At 52.6% G+C, this 27990-nt stretch overlaps 1 protein-coding gene across 3 annotated transcripts; it reads right to left on the bottom strand.

The window, feature by feature from the left end:
- Positions 1–19: 19 nt before the first annotated feature.
- Positions 20–27827, bottom strand: Ppfia3 (PPFI scaffold protein A3). Of its 3 annotated transcripts, none has more exons than XM_087901394.1 (30): positions 27603–27827; positions 21527–21781; positions 20684–20785; positions 20194–20358; positions 19636–19710; positions 19458–19532; positions 18502–18723; positions 17348–17494; positions 17126–17260; positions 16939–17022; positions 16038–16169; positions 15752–15814; positions 15575–15654; positions 13844–13988; positions 11664–11851; positions 9424–9646; positions 8506–8669; positions 8292–8419; positions 7461–7554; positions 7170–7251; positions 6406–6606; positions 4934–4996; positions 4749–4775; positions 3601–3776; positions 3125–3222; positions 2369–2544; positions 2209–2277; positions 1854–2025; positions 1086–1157; positions 20–954 (listed from the first exon to the last, which is right to left on the bottom strand). In XM_087901394.1, the coding sequence occupies exons 2-29, from the start codon at positions 21764–21766 to the stop codon at positions 1099–1101; spliced, it is 3585 nt and encodes a 1194-aa protein (XP_087757520.1). In that variant the 5' UTR covers positions 21767–21781; positions 27603–27827; the 3' UTR covers positions 20–954; positions 1086–1098. The 3 variants fall into 3 exon arrangements, with proteins under 3 accessions (XP_087757520.1, XP_087757519.1, XP_087757521.1); XM_087901393.1 differs by having other exon boundaries at positions 20–910; positions 27603–27826; XM_087901395.1 differs by lacking the exon at positions 4749–4775 and having other exon boundaries at positions 20–910.
- Between the last annotated feature and the right edge of the window lie 163 nt (positions 27828–27990).

Below are 27990 nucleotides of genomic sequence, written 5' to 3'. Positions count from 1 at the left end.
TTGAGAACAAAAGCTGGGAGAGGTGTCACACACCTTTAATCTCAGTGCAGAGGCAGAGGCAAGCGGATCTCTGTGAGTTCGAGGCTAGCCTAGTCTACATAGTGAGTTCCAGGCCAGCCAGGACTACAAAGTGAGACCCTGTCTCAAAAAAAGGCTGGTCAACACCAGAACTTTTGAAACAGTAGGTCTTTACCCGTGATCACTGAGTAACGCCTGGGGCTAGGAGGCCAACTGAGAGTCGGGGTGGGGGACTCCTCGTTGTCCATCCCCTCCCCAAGCCACATCACCCAGCGACATAGTTGACAGAGGGATTTTCCCATGCAAACCCCGGAGCCCGAGGGGAACTGGGAACGCAGTGCTGCGTCCCTGACCCTTGGGCACAGACACCGCCATAGCACGGGGGGCAGGGAGGCCCCGGGGGACACGAGACACGGGAGGAGGGACAGGAACTCCGCTCACAGATGACCCCCGAGGACTGGCGACCAGACGCAGCGGGGGCAGGGCTGAGTGGCACGGGAGTCGGGGGCGAGGCTTGTAGCAGCGAGTCTCCCCTCCCCTCCTAGGGGACGAAGAAGGAAGACTTGGGCCCCGCGACTGGGCAAGAGAAGGGGGGAGGGGCGGCCTCTCCCCGCATGCGGCCCGAGAGCGAAGCCCGCCCCCTTCCCGCAGGTGCAGGGTGCCTGGCTCCCGTCCGAAACGGATCAATAAATTACAAAGTAGAGAAAAGGGAGGCGGAGGGATTTCTTCCTGTCCTCTTCTTCCGATGCCCCCCCTCTTAGTCCATTTCCTGTGGTTTAGTCCAGGCCCAGTCCATCTGGGAGGCGGGAACGCGCACACTGGACTGGTGTGTATAGATGGTGCAGTCCGCAGTGAGAGCTCCCCTCACGGTGGTCTCCGGCTAGACATTACTCTGCAAAGGAGGGAAAACGGCCCAGCCTTCGGGAGTGTCTTCATCTGAGTGAGAGTGAGGTCACTTGCATTGAGACCAAAACAGTTCACGGAGTAGGTGGGACCCATCTGGTCCGCCATCCTTTGTTCCCATTGTACCACCCCGAATCCTAAGAATCACCTGGCAAAGTCCTCACCTGGAGGTGCCCACTAGCAGGAGTAAGTCCGGACAGAAACACCATCTGCTCGTGAACTCCCAGTAGTCTGGCCTAGAGAGAGAGCAGCCATTCAGCCTGGAAGCCCCCTGTTTTCCCCAGAGAATTCCCCACTTCTTCGTAGTGGAGGTTGAAGGTAGGAGCCTCTTGATTGTTAGTCAAAAACCGTACCACTGAGCCACACCTGAGCCCTTCACTGTGGTATTCTAGGCTTGGACTCTACCATTGAGCCACAAGGCCAGCTCTCACCGGGGAACTGTAGGCAGCCCTCCACCAGCAAGCTGCCCTCCACCAGCAAGCTGCATCTTCAGCTCCTTTTACTTTTGGAAGCAGAGTCTCACTAAGCAGGCCTGGCTGTCCTGAACTCACTCTTCTGTGGCCCAGGCAGGTATTGATCTTGCAATTATCTGTCTAACGCTGAGTGACTGGGTAAGAGGCCAGCGCAGATTCCCCAGGGTTGCTATGAGTTCTGGCTTCAAGCCCTGGTACCCTCCAATAGACATATGCTTCCCCTTCAAACATCACAGCATGTGCCTGCTCCACCATGGGAGCCTGAGGCCCAAAGAGAGAATCCAGGTGGCCTGAAGCAAGATCATTTCCCCTCCTGGGAAGGAGACATGAGAATAACCCATTGCCAGGAGTGCCTGGGTGGCTGGAGCTGGGTCCCAGGAAGCTGGTAGGGTAGACCAGTTGGAAAGTTGTCCCAAGCTGTGAATAGGGTTCGGACTGTCACATTGGAGAATCCCTTACCTTCAGGCTGCAGTTTGCGTAGTGGGAGCCCTGGGGAGCCTAGAGCTCCTGCTGCAGCTGAGCGAAAGTTGGGGGGTAACATCTCGGCCGAGTCGGGGGTTACCCCTCGGAGGTCCTTCTCTCGGAACATCTTCCTCCAGGATGGGGAGCGGCTGAAGGACTTGGCACTGTCCTAGTGGTAGGACGGGAACCCAAGGCGAAGGAGGGAGGCCTAAGTTCCCATTCTACTCCCCTCCTTAGCCGTACCCCTCATCTAGCTCAACCTCCAACCACAATTGGTTGGCAACACCAAGCCCCACCCCTTCATCCCTGACGTAAGTGTGACTGGGAGCCTCAGCGCTGTTGCCACGCCTACCTCATCCAGCCGTCTGTCTGTGCCTAGGGAGATGAGGTTGCTAAATTCTTTCTCCAGCAATTGCCGGGCCTGGAGAAGGAGGAGGGAGGGAGGTTAGTGGGCCTAGGTTGGGGCATGCAGGTGGGAGCGCCCAGCACGTTCCCTGAGCACCATGGCTCACCTGTGCATTCTGTGTAGGTATCTGTAAAAGCAAGGCCAGGTCGGAATAGTCGAAGGTTTCATCCAGAGCCAGCAGTGCCCCGTGCACCCCACTCTCGGTGAGATTCGTGGCGAATTCCTTCAGGCCGAGCCCAGACACCCAACCCATGACCCTCTCGTTGGACCACACCATCACGTCTGGGGATGAAAAGGAGACAGGGTTTTTCTGTAACTTTGGAGCCTGTCCTGGAACTCGCTGTGTAGACCAGGCTGGCCTCAAACTCACAGGGATCACCTGCCTCTGCCTCCTGAGTGCTGGGATTAAAGGCGTGCACCACTACCACCCGGTTAAAAGGGACGCTTAACCGTGCACCTCCCAAAGGCTAGTCCTGTCAAATTAGCCTAATTCCATCCTCATTTCCCTTACCAGACTTGCCTTCACGATGACCCCTCCCCTTGTCATTGGAAATGGCCAGTTAGTCCTGCAATTCTCACTTCCCTCCCTAGCCACGCCCCCACATTGGTTTTACTCACTATTTGTGGGAACAACACGTCCTAGTGAGCAGTTCTAATTCCCTCTTAACCAAACACTTATGCTGGCTCTACCCCCTGTGTGACAGCGCACCCCAGTGGCCAGGACCAGCCAGGCTGGCATATAACGCTATACTTATTCTCTGGCCATGCCCCCACGCTCACTCTACCATGTTCTCAGTAGCTCTTGGAATCTGGCTTCCCTCCCTCTGGGCGGCCTCTCCGCCTGGCCCCCACGAGACCTCACCTCTGATCTGGGTCTGGCTCTCTTCCCTCCTCCGCTCCAGGTCCTTCCGGTCATAGTTGAGCCGTTTCAGGCACATGATACCATAATGCAGACTAACCCTGAGCAGAGGGGGAAACTGAGTCACTCAGGAGCCTTCCCATGGCCACTGTCATTGTTCGTTGCTCTTATCTGACTCTCTCCCTCTCTCTCTTTAGGATCTCTCTATTTTCAATTTTTAATCTTGAGACAGGGTATCACTAGCTCCCTGAGCAGGCCTTGAACTCACTCTATAGTCCATGCTAACTTGTCATCCTCCTGTTTTGGCCTCCCCAGTAGCAGGTCACCAGGACCACGAGAGATCTCGGTTTTCCTATGGATCACCTTCTTGGTTCAAGGAGCACCAAGCCAGAATTTCATAGAATTTCCCATTGGCTAAAGCCTCTCTAGGAGTGTGACTTCTTCCCCTTTGGCCGTTCCCATTGGCCAGGCAACCCCACCTGTGGAAGCTGTCCACCATCTTGAGTTGACCTCGAAGTTCCTTCTTGTTCAGGTGGTCCAACATCCGAGCATCGACTAGCGACTCCATGAAGTAGCTTCGGTACTGGGGCAACCCAAGGCTGGGCAGCCAGTCGTTCCCCACCCACTCGTGGTTCATGTCGCCATATGCCAGGATCTGGGGCCGTGGGCAGGTGAGGGGGGGGTCAGGCCCTCTTGTCCCTTCCCATATGTATAGGGAAAGGACAACATTCAGTGTCCTCCCCCCAAGCTGGTTCTCTACCCAGCACAAAGCCATCTGACCTCCCCTGGGGCCCCTGGACCAGCTCAGGGTCTCGTGTAACCCTGGCTAGCCTCAAATTCACAGTGAGGTTTGAGGACGGTCTTGAACTTTAGATCCTCCTGCCTCCACCCTCTTGAGTGACAGGTGCGCACTCCCACTCCAGGTTGGTGCTAGAAGCTAGAATTCTGTGTTACAGGCCAGGGCCCCACCCACTGACCCCAAGCTCTGCCGGTCTGCACCCACTCAGCCCAAACCTGAACCAGGACTCTGATGTGGCTTCCCTGCCACCCAGAGACTATCACTCCTGTGACACCCAGAAAATACTAATCAAACAGTCCAGTTTAGGGCAAGGCTCAGATAAACCCCAAGTCTGCAGCTTCAGGGCCTGGAAACAGACCACAGCCCAACCTGGAACCTACACCCCCCAAGTCGGGCTCAAGTCGGGCATCTGGCCTCTCTCTTCTCCAGGCCACAGTGTCCTCCCTACCTCTCACTTGCCTCGTCCACCTCACGGCCACCATAATAGCATAGCTAACACTCACGCCACTGAACGGCGCAGTCAGCCCTCTTCCCAACCCTACCGCAAACCCTAGACCACACCGCAGCTCCCTCCGGCTCCAGCAATCCCATAGCCCAGCAGTTCCCGAGCAATCCACAACCATGGAAAGGCCTGTGCTCTAGGCTGGAGGTGGACAGAGGGCTTCCATTTTGTCCCCCACCAAGCCACTATGAACTAGTCCACAACTGAGCTCCTTCCCCTCCTGGGCAGGGACTTAGAATGTTCTGGCAAAGGGTGGGGCACAGGGACAGAGAAAGACCATGCAACGTGCACAACCTGTCATGCGGGCAGCCCATCCTGCACCCTACCTGCTCCCAGCTGATCTCCTTGGTCTCCTGACCCGTTAGTGGGAAGAGGGGGAGAGAAGGGTGGGTTAAGGGAACAGGCAAAGGAGAACAGAAGGGACAGACGATGCGTGGACAGACAGAATCCTCCCAGCCCCACACCCAGTAGGAATAGTGCCACCCCCGGGTCACCAGCAGGGGTCACTCACGGGTTTCGTAGCTGCTGTCAGCGACTCCATCTCCTCGTGTGTCATCCACACGTTTCCTGTGGGCTGAGGGATGCTGGGTGTCACGGGATGGGAGGTGGCAGGGGATGCAGACAGACAGTCTCCTAAGTGCCCCACTCTGGGTGTCACGGGGTGGGAGGTGGCAGGGGATGCAGACAGACGGTCTTCTAAGTGCCCCACTCTGACTCATTTGTTTATGGTCACTGTTTGGGGTCTCAAAGCCGAGGTGACAGCGGAAATGACCCTGTGTTGGGACCTTGTGTCCAGCAAGATGGCTCAACAGATAAAGGTGCTTGCTGCCAAGTCTGGCAACCCAAGTTCTGTGCATGCTCTGTGGCAGTTATATGCATACAAAATAAATAAATAAATAAATATTTAGTAAAATAATTTTGGGGCTGAAGAGATGGTTCAGTGGTTAAGAACACGTGTTGTACTAGGTGGTGGTGCACACCTTTAATCCCAGCACTTGGGGGCAGAGGCAGGAGGATCTCTGAGGAACAGCCTGGTCTTCCAGGACAGCCAGAGCTACACAGAGAAACCCTGTCTCAAAAAAAAAAAAAAAACTAAAAAATAAAAAGAAGAAGAAGAAGAAGAAAGAAAGAAAAGAGGCTGGAGAGATGGCTCAGAGGTTATGAGCACTGGCTGCTCTTCCAAAGGTCCTGAGTTCAATTCCCAGCAACCACATGGTGGCTCACAACCAACTGTAATGGGGTCTGGTGCCCTCTTCTGGCCTGCAGGCATACATGCAGACAGAATATTGTATACATAATAAATAAATAAATATTTTTAAGAAAAAAAAAGAAATGTTTAAAAGAACATTTATTTATTTTATATGCGTGGGTCGTGGCACTCAGTAAAGATATGAGGACCTTATCGGAGTTGATTTTCGTCTTCTCCCATGTGGGTTCCAGGAACTGACCTCAGGTGGTCAGGTTTGGTGGCAAGCACCTTTACCTACTAGGTCATCTTGCAGACCATCTTTTTAGTATGAGGCAAAGTCTCACCAAGTAGCCCAGGCTGACCTTGCACTTACTCAGTAGCCCGAGATGGCTACTGCCTCAGGCAACAACACAGGTACCAATAATTGTCTGCCTATTTGAAATTTCCTAGGAGAAAACTGAGTCTGGACATGGTGAGCTGGCTCAGGAGGCCATGGATCTCTGTGAGTTCCAGGCCAACCAGACCGATAGAGGGAGATTTTGCCTCAAAAGAAAAAAAGAAAAGAAAAGAAAACTATGGATTTGGGGGTGGTCCCTTGGAAGTGGTGAAATCCACAGGAAGGATTGGGGGTGGGGGTGGGGGGAACAAGTCAATAGGTCCCTGAAAGAGATGTCGCCTGAGGACACACCCATGACACAGAGAGGTAGCACATCATGTGGAATAAAGCCAATGGGCCCAGGACTGGAGGCGAGGGATGAGGTTGAGCAGGAGGGCGTGGATTTGCAGGCACTCACAGTGCGGGAGGAGGCAGGCGCAGAGGGCGACGTGAGTGACACCATCTCCTGAATGGCAAGGCGCAGCTTGAGCCTGTGCAGGGGATTGCTGATGCCAATTTCCCGCTGGATCTCCGTGTCTGACAGGTTGGCCATGATGGCGCCGCTCTTGACATTGGCCCGACAGGCAGCCACGTACCACGCAGGCATGCCCACCCAGAGCTGAGGCCATGGGAAGGCGAGAATGTGGAGGAGTCAGCGGAGAGAGAGACAGATGGAGAAGGTTCGCAGGCAAAGACACAGAAGTGGTAAGACAGAGACACGTGGGAGAAGAGAGGCAGAAGACAGGAAGACGAGGGATGAATAGAGACAGATGGAAAGACAGACATGAAGACAGTCGGCAGAGACCAGGAGAGACCCGAAGAGACAGAGAGAGAGGGCAAGGGTGCAAGGACGAGGAAGTAGCTTTCCTTAGAACCTCAGGTCCTGACCTCCCCACCCACCCCACTTCTGGGCTTCTCTAGAGTGGAATCAACCCGCCCTGGATAGCAAGACTGTCAGATAAAAGCCTGGTACGGTGGCTCAGGCTTGTAATCACAGCACTCAAGAGACTGAGGCAGAAGGATTGCCATGAGTGTGAGGCTCCCCAGGGCTACAGAGTGAGAATCTGAGTTAATTACAGAAAATCAAAACAAAACAAACAAACAAACAAACAAACACAAAAGTCTGAAAGGGGGGGGTTGATTAGTAATTCTACATGAAGGGTTATTTCAATGACGAAGTACCTCCAGCCAGGAGACCACGGTGGGGCCATCCCAGGCGGCAAATGGCAGGCCCTGGCGACAGGCCTCCTCCAGAAGCTCATGCCTAGCAGAGAAGGCAGGCAGGGCTGTGAATCCTTGCCATGGATCTCTCACACAGGCACACAGTGAAAGCGCCTTTGTAAGGCACCAGGTGTGACTTTCCTTAAACCCACCTTCCCTGCCCAGACAACAAATCAGAAAAGCTGGGAAGCACGTTCAGGGTCACTCAATCTCAGCAGTATCCACACCCACCCCAAACCCCCGAACACTCACTTCCTCTTGTTCCTCCTGTCCTTATCTCCTGGGCCAGTCAGCTTGGACAGCCCTAGAGGGTCAGTGGCCAGTGTTTCATCAGAGGGTGTCCCAGCTGGAGGCAAGGAAGCTCAAAGTCAGTGATGGGTCAGGGGGTGTCAGGGGGGTGCGCTAGCTCAGGCCTCACATCCCCGACACTGGAGACAGTCCACAGGAAACGGCTCAAGGCCATTCTAAACTACAGAGCACAGACCAGGCAGTGAGGGTGACAGGCTAGGCACGCTGCTGCTGCATGCCTTTGATCCCATCTCTCGGGAGGCAGAAGGAGGGGCTCTGTAGACTCAAGTCTAGCCTGGTCTACATAGAACATTCTAGGACAGCCAGGGCTACATAAGAAAAGCGGAAGGAGAGAACTGACTTCATAAGACTGTCCTTCGACCTCCATATATAGCCAGAACACACCGAGAATGATAATACAATTTTTAATTTAAAAAAAAAAAAGCAGGGAGCACAGCGGTGACGCCCGCCTTTAATCCCAGCACTCGGGAGGCAGAGGCAGGCGGATCTCTGTGAGTTCAAGGCCAGCCTGGTCTACAGAGTGAGTTCCAGGACAGTCAGGGCTGTTACACAGAGAAACCCTGACTAGATAAAGAAAAAAAGCAGGGGATATAGCTTGATGGCAGAGTACTTGCCCAGCATGCATGAGGACCTAGGTTCAATTTCCAGTTCCATTTCCCAGAAGAAAAAAAAGTATTACCAAACAAAGAGAGAAGTTAATTTCTAGCAATGAGAAGATGGGTGCGGGAGGAAGGCAGGGAGGGAGAAGAGGAAGGTTGGCATTACAATACTTACCCAGAGAAACACTTTCCCGGCCTGGGGGTCCCATCCGACCCTTCTCTTTCTTGCCAAAGAGCCGACCTATGGATGACTTGATGCTCTTCTTCTTGGGGGCTTTGTGGAGGGAATCTGGGGTGCCCTCACTAGAGAGAAAGAACAGAGCCTGGGATGGACACCATCCCCCCAAGTCTTTGTCCCATCCCCATTCTCAACCCACATCCCTGCTGACCTTCCCCGGGGAGGAGCCCCATCTTCTAGGGACCCAGCCTGCAGTGCCAAAGCCTGGGTCATCCTCTCAAGACGGGCAGAGCGGGGAGTAGGTGGTGGGGTGTCCCCTGGAATGGCTGGGCCCTCCCCTCGTGGAGCACCAGCTTCCTCCTTGGAGACATGGTTCTGGGGAGAGAGACAGATGCAGGATTAGCTTGGGGGTTTGAGAAGGTGTCTAAGTTTTCCCTTGCTTGAGCACTGACTTGAAAGTAGGGTAGCCTAGGTCAAATGGGGGTGTAAAGGCAGTGACCATGATGCCCTGGAACTGGAGAAGCCTATACAGGAAGTAGCTTTGCAATAGAAGGCAGATAAGGATGGCCTCAAAGAAAGCTAAGGGGAGCTGGGTGATGGTGGTGCATGCCTTTAATCCCAGCACTCAGGAGGTAGAGACAGGTGGATCTCTGTGAGTTCGAGGCCAGCCTGATCTAAAGAGCAAGTTCCAGAACAGCCAGAGATACACAGAGAAAGCCTGTCTTGAAAAACAAAACAAAACAAACAAACAAAACCTAAACATAGCACATAAAACAAGTCAAAGAATCACTGAGAAGGACCAGTGGGTAAAGAACTTACTACCAAGCCTGGAACCTGAGCCCACTCACCAAGATGCATGTGTTAGGAAAGACCCAAGTGCTACAAATTGTCCTGACCTCCACAAGGAGCACACGCGAATACGAGTACGCGCGAGCACACACGCACACACACACACACACACACACACACACACACATTTCCAGAAATCAGCCTTCCTTTTGTCCTTTGGGACTTAAGGCTACGCATGCTTCTGGAGCCCACTGTGTAAAGGCTCTGGTAGCTATTTGTGGGAAGTTCTTTTTCTGACCTCTCCTACCTACACTGAGCTGGGATGACAGAGAATACTCACGGTCTTCTCGGTTCCCTCCCGGGCAGGACTGGGGGGTGCCAGACGAGGGGTGGAATGGCCAGAGCTGGGAGGTGAGGGGCTGGCGAGGGTGGAGGTGGTGAGGGAGGGCGGCAGTGAGCAGCTGCTGCGGTACCGGCCCAGTGAGTCAAGGCCAGAACTGGACACCCGGCTCTCCAGCTCTTCTGCACGCTGCTCTGTGGTCTCTTTTTCTTCTTGGATTAGCCTGGGAAGGGAGAAAGAAGACAAGAAGACTAGGTGCAGGGTGGAGGGGTGAGGAGTCACAAATTCCAAGTGGCCAGAAAGTCTGCAGAGGGGAGGAGGGTGTGACTCAGAACCGTGAAGTGACTTAAGATTGTTTTAATGGACGACTTGTCCATAGTTGTAGGGGCTCAAGGGGGAGGCAAGAAATCCTGAGATCTCAAGAAATCACTGAAGGATTGGGGCTGAATAGTTATGATTTCTATCAATTAGAAGAGGTTAACCAAACAGTTACAGTAAAGTCATAAAAAGTCTTAGGAGTATAGCTCAGAGGTAGAGTCCCTGCCTAGAATCCCCCAGTGAGGGGCTAGGGTATGGTTCAGTGGTAGAGTCCCTGCCTAGAATCCCCCAGTGAGGGACTGGGGTGTGGCTCAGTGGTAGAGTCCCTGCCTAGAATCCCCCCCCAGTGAGGGGCTGCGGTGTGGCTCAGAGGTAGAGCCCCTGCCTAGATCCCCCAGTAAGGGGCTGGGGTGTGACTTAGCACTAGAGGCCTCACTTGGCAAACACAGGCCCTGAATTCAATCCCTAATACTACAAATTATAATTTTAAAGATAATATCACTACAGGAAGAGACAGTGTCCCAAGAACTGCTAGAGCAAAATGCTAAAATCTGGGTGAAATCAAGGTCAATCAAAGTAGGTGTAGAAGGTAATGAATTCATTCCGTTTGGTAGCGTCTGAGTTAGAACGTGATTGTGTTAGTCTCATTTCTTGGGAGACAGGAAGAATGTGTGACAACAGAATCGCCAAAGCAGGCACTGTCTGGAGAATCTGTGAGGCTTCCTGAAAATGGTGCTGTCAGCTAGAAACTCTCGGTAGATGCAGAGCTGGATTAAGTCTTTCATTTCTCTCTTTCCATGTGTGTGTGCATGTCTGTGTGGCACGCATGTGTGCATGCATGCTTTTGCATGTGTGTGTGCATCTGTGTGGCATGCATGTGTGCACGCATGCTTTTGCATATGTGTGGGCACAGTGTGTGGATGTGAATGCATACGGAGGCCTGCGGTTGGTGGCCAGACTCACCAATGGTCACTCTTCTACCTTATTCACTGAACCAGCATCTCTCAGCCAAACATCTCTTTTTGATATGGCTAGTCTTAGTAGTCGGCTTCCTTGGAGGAGCCCATCTGTCTTCAGAGGCTGAAATTTCAAATGAGTCACCTAGCCTGTATGGCATTTATATGTGTTCCGAGGGACCTGAACTCCAGTCCTCAAGCATATATGGTAAATACATTAACCAATGAGCCGTTTCCCCAACCTCTTCCTTCCTTTCAATCTTTTGTTTGTTTGTTTTTTGAGACAGGGTTTCTCTGTGTATCCCTGGCTATCCTGAAACTTGCTTTGTAGACCAGACTGTCCTTGAACTCAGAGAGATCCACCTGCCTCTGCCCCCCCACTCAAGTGTGGAATTTGAGGCATGTGCCTGGCTTCAATCTTTCTTTCTTTTTTTTTTAGCTTTATTTCCTAGCTCTTCCTTCCTTCCTTCCTCCCTTCCTTCCTTCCTTCCTTCCTTCATTCCTTCTTTCCTTCTTTTCTCTTTCTTTCCCTTTTTTCTTTCTTTGCTTTTCCATCTTAGGGATGGAACTGAGGGCCTGCAGATGCTAAGTAAATGATCTACCAAGGGACCTACACTCCCAGCCCCAGCTGAGGTTGAGGGTAGGATCTGTGGGTGGGCTTGCTATTGTTGGGACCTCCATATCAGGAGGTTCTAGGACATAGTCATATGGAGCTGTGGCTGTCTGAAGATGAGCTGAAGGCTGGTGCTCTGTTCCCACTCCCGTGTGAGTGCTGGGGCAGGGACACTGAGATATCTCAGCAGATAACGGGGTGGTTCCTGAGTGTGGAATATTGTCTGGGACAACCACTTGATGGAAATGGGAGAGCAGTCAGGCTTAGAGAAAGGAGTGGAGCAGACTCTAGGGAGCATCAGGGGCTGTGGGGACAAACTGGGCAAGATACAGCACACTTGGCTTGGGGCTCACTTGATCTCCTTGTTGATGGCTTCCAACTGCTCTTGAAGCATGATGGCCAGTGTCTGCACGTCAGCTTGCCCACTGGGGGACAGCAACTCAGCCCCGAACATCCCCTCGGCCTCCTCCTCATCTGAGCCATCAAGCTCTCCAGGAAATGGAGGTGGGATGGACCCGGCAGGGGCAGATCGATCCCAATCCTGCCCCTGTGGATGAGGACTGAGGTTGGCACCTGTCTTTGCCCACCTTCCTGACCCACCTGCACCCCACACTTCTTCTCTGGACCATTCCTTTTTTTGCAGTATGGTGGTAGAGCCAGGGCGTCAGCCACGCCCAGCTTCAGTTGACCTGTCGCCTAGCTCCTCTCTTGACAGGTCTTTCTCGGCCCTAAGAGATGGCTCAATGGGTAGAATCCCTGTTGCACAAGTCTGGTGACCCAAGCTCATTCTTCAGATCCTACGTGAAGGTGGAAGGAACAGAACGAGTCCACAGAGACATCCTCTGACCTCCACAGGTGTTGTGTGGCATGCACGCCCCAACAATGAGTTGTCTTGTTGTTGCTTTGCGTATGCGTTGTTTTTCTGACACAGGGTTTTTCTGTTGTAGCCCTTGATGTCCTGGAACTTGCTCTGTTGACCAGGCTGGCCTCAAACTCACAGATCTCTGACTGTCTTGAGTGCTGGGGTTAAAAACATATGCCTCTTCTTTTTTAAAAAAAATAGTTATTTAGCTGGGCAGCATTGGCTCATGCCTTTAATCCCAGCACTGGGGAGGCAGAGACAGGCAGATCTCTGTGAGTTCAAGGCCAACCTGGTCTACAGTGTGAGTTCCAGGACAGACTCCAAAGCTACAGAGAAACCCTGTCTCAAAAAAAACAAAACAAAACAAAACTATATATATGTAGAGATGGATGGATGGATGGATAGATGGATAGATAGATAGAGAGAGAGATAGAGAGATAGATAGATAGATAGATAGATAGATAGATAGATAGATAGATAGATAGATAGATAATGTATGTAAGTGTTTTGCTGCTTGTATGTATATATTGCACCATGTGCAAGCCTGGTTCCCATAGAAGCCAGAAGAAGGCAGAGGATCACCCAAATGGAAGTTACAGATGTCACCATGAGGATGAACTTGAGACCTCTGGTAGGGAAGTAGGCATTTTTAACTACTGAGCCATCTCTCCAGCCTTCCTTCTTCGTCTTCACCTGTACCTATGCAGAAGCTGCAGCCCCATGTCATTGGTCACATGATTCTTCTGAATCTCTGTTTTCTTTTTAACATACTTATTGTTTCATGTGTGGTGGGTGGGTGTGCATGTGTCATGGTGTGCATGCAGATGTCAGAGAACAGCTTTGGGGAGTCAGGTCTATCCTTCCACCCTGTCGGGCCTGGCCTTGAACTCAGACCGTGGGGCTAAGCTGCAAACACTGTGACCTACCGGTTGCTGGCTCTGCCTTATTTCTTTTTCTGTTGTTGTTTGTTTGTTTTAGATAGGGTCTCGTTGTGTCAACCTTGTTGGCCTGGAACACAGAGACCCACCTGCCCAAGAATCCTGAGTGCTGGCATTAAAGGCCCAGAAGGCCCAGCCCTACCTTATATTTTGAGACATAGTCTCTCACTGAACCTGGAGCTCCCTATCGAGGCTGGCTGACCACAGGCTCAAAGATCCTCCTGTCTACACCTCCCCAGAGCTGAGACAACGGGCGCACTCCAACGCATCGGGCTTGTTATATGAATGCTGAAGCCTGGGAAGTCAGTGTTGGTGTGTACACGGCAAGCGCTTTGCTACGTGTGCTTCTCCACGGCATGAGTCTCTTAGTGGCTCACCTAACTGTCATGATGCCATGCCCACACCTATGACTGCCCCGCACCCAGCCAGCTTCTTCTCTTCACCCGGCCTCACCCCCCCCCCCGGGCTTCTCCACTTTTCCCTCACCCATATGCTCACCATGTAAATCACAGGAGGAGATGCGATGTGCGGGCGGTACCCGGTGGTATTGGAGGCCAGGAGGGAAGGCAGTGAGTCAGAGGGACACGTCCTTCATCCCAGCATCCTCCCTGAGCTGCCCGGATCCAGTTGCCCCTCAGTCCAGGTCCCACATCCTCCCTCAGCTGCCTAGATCCAGCTGCCCCTCAGCTCTGCCCACTGCCCCTCAGTCCAGGCCCCAGAGGGGGCTGCTGACCTTGGAAGACTCATCCTTGGCCCCTGACCAGCGTCCTCTCTTGCCTGCCCGGCCACTGGCAGCTCCATAAGGATCCAGGGGGGCACCAGAAGGTAAAGTTGGTGCCTGGGAGTAACGGAGCTCCAGGGCACTGCCAGGGAGAGACCTGTGAACACAGGAAGGGTAGTTAAGAACCCAGGGGCCAAAAAATGAGATAGAGGTTAGGGGTCACAGGGACAGGCCAGTCTGGGCTGGGGGTGGCAATACTTGAACTTAGTAGGTTATTTTAAAATGAAATTGGGCTGGGCAGTGGTGGCGCATCCATTTTAATCCTAGCACTCAGGAGGCAGAGACAGATGAGTCTCTGTGAATTCTAGGCCAGCCTGGTCTACAGAGAAAATTCCAGGCCAGCCAGGGCTATACAGAGAAATCCTGTCTAGAAAAACAAAAACAAAAATAAAAGGGGGGGGGAGTTTGAGGGAGAGTTGAGAGTATATATGACCAAGACATATGTATGAACTTGTCAAAGGGTGAATTTTAAAATATTATTTTTTTGTTTGCTTTTTCTTTAAAAAAAAAAAAGAATTTTTTTAAGGCTGAGCAGTAGTGGTGCATTGCTTTTAATCTCAGCACTCAGGAGGCAGAGGCAGGCAGATCTCTGTGAGTTCAAGGCCAGCCTGGTCTACAGAGCTAGCTCCAGGACAGGCTCCAAAGCTACAGAGAAACCCTGTCTCAAAAAAAATTATTTATTAATCATGTATACAATGTTCTGCCTGCATGTATCCTTGCCTGCCAGAAAAGGGCACCAGATCTCATTACAGATCATTGTGAGCCACCTTGTGGTTGCTGGGAATTGATCGCTGAGAACAATCAGTGCTCTTTACCTCTGAGCCATCTCTCCAGCCAGTTTGTTTGTTTGTTTGTTTCAAGACAGGGTCTCCCTATGTAGCCCTGGCTGTCCTGGAGTTCAAGAGGTCCACTGTTTCTGACTCCCTAATGCTGGGATTAAAGGTGTAAGCCACCACCACCCATCTTAAATATTCTTAAATAAACAAAATTGATGAAGCTGGACCTGAAGTGTAAGCTTGCAGTCTCAACTACTTGGGAGGCTATGGCATAAGAATCACCGGTTCAAAGGCAGCCCAGGCAAGTTAGTGAGATCCTGTCTCAAAAGGAAGTAAAAAGAGGCTGGAGATGTACAGGGTAGAGCTTAGAATCCCCCAGTGAGGGGTGGGGGTGTGGTCAGAGGTCTCTACCCTGCCTAGAATCCCCCAGTGAGGGGTTGGGGTGTGGTCAGAGGTCTCTACCCTGCCTAGAATCCCCAGTGAGGGGGTGAGGTGTGGTCAGAGGCACAGCTCCTGCCTAGAATCCCCCAGTGAGGGGGTGAGGTGTGGTCAGAGGCATAGCTCCTGCCTAGAATCCCCCAGTGAGGGAGTGAGGAGTGGTCATAGGTACAGCTCCTGCCTAGAATCTCCCAGTGAGGGGGTGGGGTGTGGTCATAGGTACAGCTCCTGCCTAGAATCCCCCAGCGAGGGGATAGGGTGTGGTCATAGGTACAGCTCCTGCCTAGAATCCCCCAGTGAGGGGGTGAGGTGTGGCTTGGTGACAGCACACATGAGGCCCTGGGCTTTGATCCCCAGTACTATAAAAATTAAAAATAAGGGATGAGCCCCTGAGAGTAAGGAGTGGAGATGAAGGGACGAACTTGACTATTGGGGCTCCCTAGAGAGAGGACAGGAGGGCTTCCCTCACCTGGAGTAGGAGGAGGGTGGCCTTCCCCGTAGCTGGTCAATCTCCATCTGCATTCGTTCCATCTCGGCCAAGAGCTGCTCCTACGGAGAGGAGGAGGCGGGCAGAGCTATGGGTGAGATTCTGGTGCTCTGAGGAGAGGTTGCTCAACAGCTTCCCCACCGAGTCCCAGGCTCCCACCTTATTCAGCAGTAGCTCGTCTTGAAGCTTCTTCATGTTAGCAATCTCCTCACTCAACGAGTTCTGTGGGGACAGGGATGAAATGGGAGGGCGAGGCCGGGATGGAGGGGTTGTGACTTAGCAAAATACTGCTCTTGGAATGTTCAAGAAAAATGGTGCCTTCAGTCAGTCAGAGTTTGTGTGTAGGGAGGTATCATATGACAGATCTGAGGAAGATGTCTGGGCCCCAGAATGGCAGCTAGAGACACCCTGGTTGCCAAAGGCCTAGGACGGGTGGGGACCACACCTTTTCCTCCAGCGCACCCATGCGTTCCTTGAGGTGAAGCTGCAAGCGTTCATTGGATTCACTCAGCAGCTTGTCCACTGTCTCTGACAGTCGTTTATTATGGTCATCGTTCATCTTCTCCCTCTGCCGGGCCTGAGCAAGGGACAGGGCAGAGACTGTCAAGCGGTTTCTCCCCGTATCATTGCCCTTCCCTGATGCCCTCCTCCTCTCATCTCGTCTCCCACCTAGCCTGGCCCCATCTAAGCTCACTCCTAACCCACCCCTCATTCCAACCAATGACTCTGACGCTGCAGCTCAGCTCCGCCCACTGTCCTGCTCCTCTGTTAGCCTTGACCCCTTCTAAGCCCCACTCCCTCATTTAGTACCTCCCGAGAGGTAGCCTCACCACACCTCAGCTCCCATCTATATCCCACTCAACCTTGTACTCAGCTAAACACAAGCCCTGGATTCCAACCCCAGCTCCTTCATCTAAGTTCCTGTCCTCACTCTCAGGCTCTCTCTCTTTAAGTCCTGCTCTCACAGAAGTTCCACCTAACCCATTCCCTCCGCTAAATCCCTCCCCGTCCCATCCCCTCATCTAAGCCTCATACCCCTGCACCTAGCACCTTCATGTAAGCCCCAGAAGCTCTGCTAATGATGTGAGTCCCTACTAGCTCACCCCCCTCAGTAAGCCTTGCCCCAGGCTGGCTCATCTAACACACACACACACACACACACACACACACACACACACACACACACACGCTTCCAAGTCCTGCTTCTCATGCAAACCCCTCCCCTGATATAAGCCTAGTCTTTCATCTAAACCATATCCCTCAGGTAAATCCTACCAGGCCACACCCTCAGATAAGCCCCGCCCTCACCTCACAGCGAACTCCATTGGTTCCCTTGGTCCCCTTACCCGCTGCAGCTCCTGGTTCTTCTCCTCCAGCTGTGCCTCCAGCTGCCGAAGCCGCTCCTCAAAGTTCCCATGGCGTTCTTCAGCCTAGTGGACAGGACCCGTGGAGTCTGACTTGACTCCACCAAGATCCCTTGGAGTTCCTGGTCCCGCCCCTGCACCCTTGGCCCCGCCCCCGCCAGGCGGTCACCTTGTTCAAAGCAGCTACGCGCTGTGCCAGCTGAGCCTCTATCTCAGGCAAGGTTTCAGCCTTCTGCAGGGTCTGCTGGAGCTTCTGCTTGGCGTCGTCCAGCCACTCGGCCAGCTGACGGCTCTTCTCTTCACTCTAATAAGAGAAATAGGTAGAAATGCCGAGCGGCTCATTTACCCAGACACAGCATCCTCCCATGGTCTCTTGCTGGTGGGCTCTCACCTGTCGGTACAGCGACTCTTTGCTGGCCAACTCGTTCTCCAGCTTGTCGTTGGCATCATGTAGAGAGGTGGCCTCACGCTGGGCACTCAGGTAGCGCTTCTCCAGCGTTGTGATGCGCTCTTCCATATCCTCCCGCTGAGCCAGGGCCTAAAGACAGTGTGAGGAGATGTGTGGACTACAACTCCCAGAAAGGCTTGTGGTGGCAGAGGCTGAGACAAGGCATGCAAGGATTTATGGAAAATAAGTTCCTTTCCCCATTGTGCATCATAGCTTTTAAGACAGTCTGGCTTAGACCCTCCCATAAAGATGATGAAAAGCTCAAGGCCTTGTAGTGCTACTTGTGTGTAACCTCAACAAGTAGGAGGCAAGTGGACCTTGAGTGGGAGGTCAGTCAAGTTCAAGGTCTGCCTGGAATACATAGGGTGACCCTCACTGATAAACAAGTAAAATGCCAAAGACCTATGGGATGCGGTCTCCACACAAGCCCACTTCAGTGTAACACTGCTAGAATCACGGAGTACTTGCTGGCATCTCTCTGGACAGTTCACACCCACTCTCAAAGAGGCTAGCACAAGCTTAGACTCCCAGAAAAGATGTGCTAGGATCAGGGGGAGATAAGCCTGCCTGGGGCTGGTGCGAGGGCTTGTAGCAAGAAACATCCCTGCTAAGGAGAAATAAAAAAATCCATGTTCTCTTTCACTGTCATCAAGAATCCAGACCAGCAGAGCCTAGTATGCAGAAGTCTGAGGCAGAGGGCCGTGACTGCACAGCCAAACCGGGCAAGTTACCCTGTTTCAAAAAGGAAAGCAGTGAAAGGGATGGAGCTTGACTGTAGAGCTACTGCCCAGTATCCCTCCAGAAAGGCTGGGATGACTCAGAAGAAAGTATCTGCCAATAAGAATCTGGGACCATGGCTCAGAAGTAGATAGATCCTGGGCCTAGGGGATGTGATATCCTGGGTTCTATCACCATGGTAACACAGTAAAAAGGTACTAAGGGCCACACTGCCACACGCAAACACTCAGATCAGACCCATTGTGCAGTTGAGGAGACTGAATCCAGGTCCCATCATCCTCAAACCCAGCTACTCTGGAAGGGTTGGGAGAAGCCAGGACAGGGGGACAGAGAGCGGCTCTCCAGGGGCTCCACCTCACCTCCTTGAGGTCTCGTTGCAGCTTGGAGTTAGCTTCCTCGGCCTTACCCAGCTCGCGATGAGCTGTGCCCAGCTCCTCCTCCAGCTGGCTCATCTGACGGCACAGCACCGCCAGGCGCTCCCGCAGCTGGCACACCTCTGCACGCTGCCGCTCCATGGCCTCCTCCAGCTCTGCTGTGCGCCGGCTGGAGTCTCCAACAGGACCCAGGCCATTGGCAAGGGTCTGGAGAGAGAGAGAGGAAGGAAGAGAACCCAAAGTGCAGAGCAGGGTTGGTCAACTACCACAGGGCAGGGGAGGGGAAGGGGAACCAGAGACCAGGAAGAGCCTTGTAGACCGAAGTCCGAAAAGGTCTGTCACTGACGGTCAAAGAAGTTAGCTAGGTGACCAGTAAAGCTATTAGGGGTTCAGGTGTCATTAAAGAGACCATCAGGAGCTGATGAAATGGTTCGGTCACCAAGCCTGGCGACCTTAGTTCAGTCTCCAGGACTCACATCATGAGAGGAGAGAGCGGCTCCTGTAAACTGTCCTATGACCTCCCCGTGCACACAGACGACACCTCTACATTATCACAGGCAAATTAATAAGAACTTTGAAAAATAGCGAAATGCTCATTACAGAATCAGGGAGGCCCTGGGCATAGCGCTGGAGGCTTGTACTTCAGTGACTTGAGAGGCTGAGGTAGAAGAATCTTGAGCTGACGGTCAACATGAGCTGTAGAGTGAGACCCAGACTCACAAAAAGTAAAAAGCTGGCTAAGGATGTGGTTCAGAAGTAAAGCCCCTGCCTAGAATTCCTTAGTAAGGGGCTGGAGATGTTGCTCAGTGGAAGAGCCCCTACCAGGAAGGAGTGCGTGCCGAGGTAGAGCACTTGTCAAGATTATGAGACCCTAGATTCCATCCTCAGCAAATCAATCGAGGTTGAGTGGAAGTCACAGGGAGGGGACTTACACCTCTCACCTGTCCATCCCCATCCTTGCCTGGCTCCTCCAGCCCTGACCGCCTTCTAGATAGTTGATCTCGAAGGTTCAGAGTCTAGAAGAGCCAAAATACCAGAGCACACTGAGTTCCTGCTTGGAGGCCCTGTGGAGGTCCTCCACCGAGACCTGGCTCCGCCCCTTCTCTGCCACGCCCCTACCTCCTGATTGCTGAGCTCCAGCTCCTCCTCCAGCACCGCCACTCTCTCTAGTGCCATCCGCAGTCTTTCCCGGACCTGGGGAGGGGTGTGAGACGTGTTCAGACCACGTAGAGCCTGGAGCTACTCAGGAGGCTGAGGCAGAAGGATCGCTAGTGCAAGGTCTCAGTCTGGGTCTGGCGAACTTGTCCCTTATCACCCGGCGGAAGGAAGGTCTGAAGCCACTGTGAGTGTGGGGCGTCAGCCAGGTATCAGGCATGCTATCCCCCTGGTATCCAATACTCTCTTCTTATTTTTAAGACAATATAACCTTGTAAGGCCTGGAACTCTCTGTGTAGACCAGGCAAGCCTCAAATTCATAGAGATCTACCTGCCTCTGCGTTCTGAGTGCTGGGATTAGATAGTACATATTTCTTTTTAATCAAGTCATATTCCAATCCGACACAGTAATGTTTTCTCAGGTGTGAATATCTCCAACCAATAATAGCCAACTTTTTTCTCTTTCCCACTTAGTTTAGTTGAGGTCAACCACATGTTTTCTTCATTTTCTGACTTGCCTACCTTCTCATCCAGGGCCTTGTGGTGCTCAAAGAGGGACTTTAGAGCCTTGAGCACCTCCACCTCAGAGGAGACGCCTCCAGGGGACTGGGCCTGCCGTTTTACCACAGTCATTCTCAGGGAACGCTCGTGCCTGGACACCAGGCACTCGAGGTGTTCCAAAAGGAGCTGGAAGAATAGGGCATGGCGTCAAGGAAAAGACGCAAGGGAGAAAAGACAGGGTCAAGGCAAGGGGTGACACGTTGGTAGTGCACAAGGAAGAAGATATAGGAGCATGCAGAGATGAGGAAAAGAGAGGGCTAGCAGAGGTGGAGCTGAGGAAGGGGATGATATTAGCAGAAAGGTCAGGCCAGAGTAAAAAGGAGGGGAGCACGGAAGGAATGATCCAGGAGACTGGGAGCAAGATAGAAAACTAGATGCTGGAAAAAGACATGTTGGTCGGCACCACCGTATGCCCCATCCACCTTAGACCCCCATCGCCAAAAGCCCTCACCCGGGTGTTGTTACGCTCCGCCTTCAACTCTGCGATCTCTTCTTCTCTCTCCAGAAGCTGTTCCCGACATAAGTTAAGCTCCTTCGTCAGAGCCGCAAACTCCTGTCCAGGTGTGGGTAGAATCAGACGGCTGACTCAATTATTTTCCTATTTTCTCTCTTTGCAAGAATTTGAAGGCTCCGCCCCTCCTGACTAGGCCCCGCCTCCTCCAGCCACTCAAGAGTGACCCTTGCTAAGTCCAGCTCCTCTAGCAGTTTAAACTTCGCCCCTCTGGGCGGAACTCTCCTCGCTGCTGTTTCTCTGGACCTATGGGTCCTAATTAGGTCACACCTCCTCTTGTTGCTCAGACCCCGCCCTTCCATATATGTCACGCCCATCTCGATGATGAGGCACACCCACCAACGGTAAGCTAATTCCATATTCCTCCCTACCGGAGATGGCTGGCACCACCCCTCCTAGGCTACCCTCTTTTCCCAGCTAAACCTTCTAGAGGTCCCACCTTCCTAGTAAACCCTACTCTTTCTTACACTGCCTGCCTCCTGGTAAGCCCCACGTTTTTTGCGGCTCAGGCCCCGCCCTTCCTCTGTAGTCCCCGCCTCTCCTCCAGGCTCCGTCTTTTCAAGCTCTGCCCTCCCGCCAAGTCCTACCCATCTTGCCACTCAGGTCCTGCATCCTCAGCAAATCCTACGGCTCAGGCTCCGCCCTTTCTATATAAGCCCTGCCCATATCGCAGCTAAGACCCGCCCATTAACAGTAAGCCAATCCCATACTCCTTTTCTCATGGCCCCGCCCATCCAGGACAGACCTTGCCTCTAGGCTCCGCCCCCTCGGGCCCCGCCCAACCTGAGGCAGAGCGATGCTGAGCTGCCGCTGCAGGGAATCCTTCTCGTGGCCGAGCTCACGCAGCCGCAGTTGTGCTGTCGCCAGTCCATCCTGCGCCTCTCGCAGCGTCTCCAACAGGCGCTCGCGCTCCGTGAGCATCGTGACCATGAGGCGCTCCAGCTCGCCGCCCGCCTCGTCCGGGCCCAGCGCCGAGCCCCGGCGGCCATCCTCGCTGATGGTGGGCATCACCTCGCACATCATGGCGGCGGTGCCGGCCTGCGGGTGCGCAGAGTGGGCAGACTAGCCTTTTCAGGGCTCAAGCAGAGAACTGAGGCGCTGCTAGTTTGGTACTCCCTGGGGCCCCAATCCAGGCATTGCACAAGGGGCAACTGAGGTCAGTCAAGCTGATCATGACATGGGGGGAAATGAGGTGGGGAGGCAGGGAAACTAGGTGCTGGCCGCCAAGAGCGGGAAACTGGGGCCTGTCCTTTGTAATCATGGCATAAATAAACTGGGAATCCATTGCTCTTAGATAAACAGCGGGGACTTCTGAGGTAAATGCATTTTGGGACGTTGAGAAACAGACACTGGTAGCAAACCAAAGCCTGGCCACTCGAGATCTGAATAAAGCTGGGGACTAGTCACTGGCTAACTGGGTTAAAACTAGCTTTTGCCTGTTGTGGCTCCGCTTTGAATCCTCAACCCACTCCATAGATGAGGAAACTGAGGCCCAAGCCAGAATCACGCCTTGAAAAAGTCACGGGACTTCGGATACTGAATTAGGTCACTAGGCAGTGATGTGGCTGGTGCCCATCTCTCTCTATGACCTAAGGACCAACACTACACTTGAGAGAATAAGAGTTCAAAAAAAGCACGAAGGCTGGAGTCATAGCTCAGCATAAAGCACATGCTTGGCACAACGTGAAGCTCTGGGTTGAATTCCCCCATACCAATAAAATAAGATATCCATTTATTAAGCCAGGCAAGGTAGTGTATGCCTGTAATCCCAGTAGCTGGGAAGTGGAGTCAAAAGGATCAGGAGTTCAAAGTCATTCTCAGGTATTTTAGGGAATTCCGAATCAGCATTTTCTCATAAAACAAAAACAAAGCAAAAATGCCTAACATGAAGCAGGGTCGAGTCATCTGCCTCAGTCACAGGTGTCTAGGCCCCCCACAGCCCGTCGACCCTACGTCTAGGGGTCTGCGACTCCAACAGTCTCCTTCCCAGAACCCCCTTTACTCCTAGTGGGTCTAGATCGCTTGAAAGACCCATAAAATCTAAGGTGTTGGACTCTTCTCCGCCCTTTTAGGATCTAGGCGTCCTGGGATGCTCCTCCAGCCCCGCCCTCATGAGGCGTTAACCAAGAGTATGGGAGGGGGAAGGGGCGGGGTTTATAGGGCCGGAAGGCGGGGCTCGGGCCCTCCTGGCCAGGGGAGGGGCGGAGATGTAGTGAGGGCCAGTGAGCCTCTCCCTGGAACTCTTCAGGTCCAACAGGTCCATCTGGCCCGGCCGAAAGCAGGAGGGACTTTCACTCTTTCCCCAGTCCACGCAGCAGCCTAACCGGTTTGAGATCGGATACTTCCCAGCTCCACCCAAATGAGAACTGTGACCAAAGCCTAGAGCTAGGTCCTTGGGTTCTTGTGAGAGGAAGAAGAGAGCTGAATGGCTCTGGAGTACAGCAAAGGTGCAACTGAGTCCTGAGATCCCCTTTGTCTTTAAATGGTAGGTCATGAAGCTCTATGCCTCCCAGAAACTGAGTCCAAGAAAACGTTTCTGAGAGAGACCCCAACATAGGGAGCTCAAAGCTACAATTGGGTCAGGACAAACAGCCTGGGGTGACTTAGGTCTCAACTGGGTCAGGACATATAGCCTGGGGTGACTTAGGTCACAACTGGGTCAGGACATACAGCCTGGGATGACTTAGGTCTCAATGGGGTCAGGACATACAGCCTGGGGTGACTTAGGTCACAACTGGGTCAGGACATACAGCCTGGGGTGACTTAGGTCACAACTGGGTCAGGACATACAGCCTGGGATGACTTAGGTCTCAATGGGGTCAGGACATGCAGGCTGGGATGATTTAGGTTGCTGTAGACCTCAGATTCACTGAACAAGAAAGTGGGTACTCGGACTGGAAAGACAATTGAGAGCACTATCTGCTCTCCCAGAGGACCCATAAGGCAGCTCACAACTATCTGTAACTCCAATTTCACAACTTCTGACATCCCCATACAGACATACGTGAAGGTAAAACACCATTGCACATAAAATTGAAATAAATCATTAAAAGAAAGAAAGTAGACAATCAATGTCCTCAATATGCTACATACCACATAAAGACAAGACACTGAGCCCATAACTGACGACAAGAGTTGCTTTTTTGCTAACTAGAGGGCCCTATGCTACAACTGAGGTTTCGAAGGTAATATCAGTCCAAAACAACCTGACAACATAAATAGATGTCTGGGTCACCCAAGAACCCAAAACACAGAGGTGAGCAAAATGACATAAAGGGACATCCCTAATGCAGGACGTAGTAAAGCTGGTCGAAAGACAAGATACAGAACTCAGAGCTCGCTCAGCATGAATGCATGAACACAAAACGTAAATTGAGCCCCCAGCCGATCCCAGGTGAGACAGAAGGATGGCAAGTTTGAAACCAGCAGGAGGAGCTGGGCAGTGGTGGTGCACTTTTGTTTTGGGGTTTTTTGTTTGTTTGTTTTGATTTTTCAAGACAGGGTTTCTCTGTAGTTTTGGAGCTTGTTCTGAAACTCACTGTGTAGCCCTGGCTGTCCTGGAACTAGCTCTTGTAGACCAGCTCACCTCAAACTCACAGAGGTCTGCTTGCCTCTGCCTCCCGAGTGCTGGGATTAAATGCATGCGCCATCACTGCCAAGCTTGCGCCACTGCCCAGCTGGTGCACATCTTTAATCCAAGCACTCAGGAGACAGAGGCAGCTGGAGCTTTATGAGTTCTAGGCCAGCCAGGTCTAGAGAGTGAGTTCCAGGACAGCCAGGACTGTTACACAGAGAAACCCTGTCTTGGAAAACAAGCAAACAAACAAACAGATAAAAACAAAAACTAGCCTGAGGAAATCCTGTTCTAAACACACACACACACACACACACACACACACACACACCAGGGCCACCAAGATGACTCAGTGGGCAAAGGCATTTGTTACCAAGACTGAGAACGTGAGTTTGATTCTCTGGGACCCATATGGTGTAAGGAGAGAACCTACTCCTGCAAGTTGTCATTTGACCTCCACCCACACACTGTGCATGTGTGCACACATACAAAAACACCACAAAAGTGTAGGAAATAACAGAGATACAAAGAGATTCCCTAATGGGGGTGGAGGGTGTTCAGGATACAAGAACATTTTGAGGCTGAAGACTCTAGAAAAGCAGAGAGTCGAAAACAGACTTACAATCCAATGCAGCAGGTGGAGATGGAAGCCTATGCTCCACCAGGGACAAGTCTGACACCAGAGCTAGGGTCACAGTAAGGGGAAGAAAGAAGTTGGGGATTGAGGGGACAGGGCTCTAGAACCTGAGACTTGAAAAGACAAGAAGGAGACTGCTCTGGGACCTTCCAGGTTTAAAATTGGGCAAGCTCCAGGGGCTGAAGAGGTGGTGCAGCAGTTAAGAGCACTGGCTGCTCTTCCATTCCCAGCACCCACAGGGAAGCGCACAACCGTCTGTAACTCCAGTTCCTGTAGATATGACATCCTCACATAAACATACATACAGAAAAACATCAATTCACATAAAAACCAATCTTTTTTTTTTTTTTTGATTTTCACAAGGTTTCTCTGTAGCTTTGGAGCCTGTTCTAGAACTCACTGTGTAGACCAGACTAGCCTCAAAATCACAGGGATCTGCCATCTCTGCCTCCCAAGTGCTGGGATTAAAGGCGTGTGCCACCACTGCTCAGTAAAATAAATCGTTTTTTAAAAGATTGTGCAAGATAAAGTTAGTAGCACAAATCTAAGAAATACTAGACTATTTAACGGAAAACAACACCTTCTACAAGTCAGACTATCTATGGGATGAGGAGGAAGTCTAGAACAAGGGCAGACATGACCAGAACATAAAACACATCTAAAATGAAAACACTGGCGCGCTTACATTGAGATTATTTGAAGGGGTGGGGGTGGGGCAAGATATTTTTGCTTATTGGTCTAGTGATAGGAATTGAACCCTGGATCTTGTGCACATGAGGCGAGTGCTCTACCTCGGAGCTATCCCTCCAGCCCCAGCAGCTAGAAATATAGGCCATATCTGAGGAGAAGGTTGAGAGCAGAAACTGGCATAGGGATGTTATCTAGGTATTTGAAAAGACCAGAAGAGAAGAAGAAAAAGAAGATGAGGAGGAGGCGGGGAGAGGAAGAAGACGAGGAAAAGAAAATGTCCACAAAGGCCGCACGGCACAACCCTGCTTGTTGGGGCTGGGGAGAAGCAAGTGGCAAAAGACATGCCGAGAATGTAGCACATGGTATAGAATGTGAATCTCGCCTTGATGGGGATGGAATAGATGTACCATCTGGAAATGCCCTGGAACTTGGAATCAAGAACATAACACAAGGAAAGGATTCATTATAACTAGAAATGCAGGAAGATGGCTAGTAGGTTCCAGGTCACCTCAAGAACCCTGGCCACAGAACACACTGGGAGGAAGGGATGGCTGCTTGGTACTTGGAGTATGAGATATCAGGCATCACCATATGGGTCTCTAGAGGCAATGAGAAGCCAGAAATACATCAGTCACCCAGCTTTAGTAGGAGAGGAGACTCTGGACGTCTAGCACCTGAGATGACAGACAGATGAGTTCATTAAGGCCATGGAAGAGGTGAAGTTGATCGAACAGTGAGGCCACAAAAACCTGAAGATGGGAGTGCGGTGGAGAGTCAGGTGGGGGTCCAGACCTTTGAGTCCATGTGGAGGTGAAGGACAGGGTGTTACAGACTTAGAGCCTGAATATTTGATGGGAGTGTAGGGCTGGGCAGGTGATCTGATGGACGGGACAGTTGTTATGGTCTGAGATTCTGAGTTTCTAGGATGTGCTTTTTTCTTTAAATGGGGGTTACAAGATGGGGCGAGACACCTAGATCTCCCAGAAGGAAGAAGGACAGAAGCAGAGGAGTTGCATTCCAGATTTCTGAAGAAAACTCATGGCGCCTGAGTCCCTAAGGCAGTAAGCAGGTGCCGGTGTACCAGGAGACTGGGCACATTTGTCTGACAAGGGGGAATGGGGGGAGGGTTGTTAAACTAGGTGCTAAGTGGAGGGGGGTGGGCAAAGCCTGGGAAACTGGATTCCCCAGGTGCTGAATAAGATGACGGCGATTACTCAGGGTCAGCAGATGTTGGGTACCAACAGCCCTTCAGAACCAGGTGGGAGCTGGAGGTTCCATGACAAGGTCTCTAAAGCGTCCTGGTCAGGGACATTCAAAAGCCCTGAAGTGAAGCAGCTAGAGTCCCGGAAAGCTAGGGTGCCTAAACATGAGAACCCTGCGGCCCAGCTAGGGGTGGTGGGGCGCCGGGGATCCCCAGGTCAAAGGCGCGGTTAGGGGGATCCCCACGCCGCCTGCACCCCCTTCTGGGCGGCTGTGGCAGGAGAAGGGGAGGCGAGGCTACCGAGAGAGCTGACCATGGACAGCTCCAGCGCCGGCCTGTTTCCAGGGCGAGCCGGCCTGGACGGAGGAACGCTGCAGCCAGAAGGTGGGGGGCGCGAATGGGGGAACGATTGGGAAGCAATAGAGGTAGCCGTACAGCGGTGGCCAGTGTCTGTAGCTCCCAGGACTGGGCCCAAAGGGGGGATATAGACTAAGGCTGAGCTGAAGGATCCAGGCTTCTGGGCCCTGGAGGAGGCTAAAAGAGGCAACCAGCCTGAGATACCAGGGTTCGACTGGGGACTCTGGGCTCCGGGAAGGGACACGCCTGGTTCTCCTGGGTTGGCTTGTGAAATCTGGACTCTGGGTTCCCTCGGGATGTAGATGGGAATGCAGGATTTCGAGCAAGTGAGTGGGGGAGGCTAACCCAGGGGTCCTCGGGGTGGGCGCTGCCGGGCAGGCTGGGCCGGGCTCTTACCTACCTGGTCCGCGGCGACTGCGGGAGGAGCTGGGCTGCAGTAGGGACGCGGGGTGGGGTAGGGGCACCGGGTGGGGCCCCTGGCGGCTGCCGGGGCCCGGATCTGGAGCTCTGGAGCCCTGTCTACGCCGCTAGCGCGGGCTCAGCGTCTCTTGCTCCGGCTTCGGCGCTGGGGACCCCCCTCCCCCTCACGGTCTCACAGCCTTCTTATTCCCTAAAATAGCCCCCTGCCCTTGTCACCGTACAGCCTCCCCCCCGCGAGGCCGCAGTCGCCAGATCCAGGGGTGCCCACCAGCGCCCCCCCAATCCCACCTTCTCCCCCCAAAAAAATTCTCCTCCCTCCCCCTCCCCCAACAGATCCCAGGCGGTCGTGGCCCCTTTAACAGAAGACT

The sequence above is a fragment of the Myodes glareolus genome, chromosome 24, assembly GCF_982192425.1.
Source record: "Myodes glareolus chromosome 24, mMyoGla1.1, whole genome shotgun sequence".
NCBI classification, from domain to species: Eukaryota; Metazoa; Chordata; class Mammalia; order Rodentia; family Cricetidae; genus Myodes; species Myodes glareolus.
Note: the sequence above shows the minus strand (reverse complement) of the source record. Positions and strands in the feature narration are given on the sequence as shown.

Bases quoted from the DNA above. Each gene is read 5' to 3' on its own strand.
- Ppfia3 (XM_087901394.1), bottom strand. From the start codon at position 21,766: ATGATGTGCGAGGTGATGCCCACCATCAGCGAGGATGGCCGCCGGGGC. The intron at 9,647-11,663 runs GTGAGCCCCAAG...CTCCCTTCCCAG, and splicing joins GCCATCAACAAGGAGATCAA to GCTAATCCAAGAAGAAAAAG. The intron at 8,670-9,423 runs GTGAGTATTCTC...CTCTCTCCCCAG, and splicing joins GGGAGGGAACCGAGAAGACC to AACCATGTCTCCAAGGAGGA.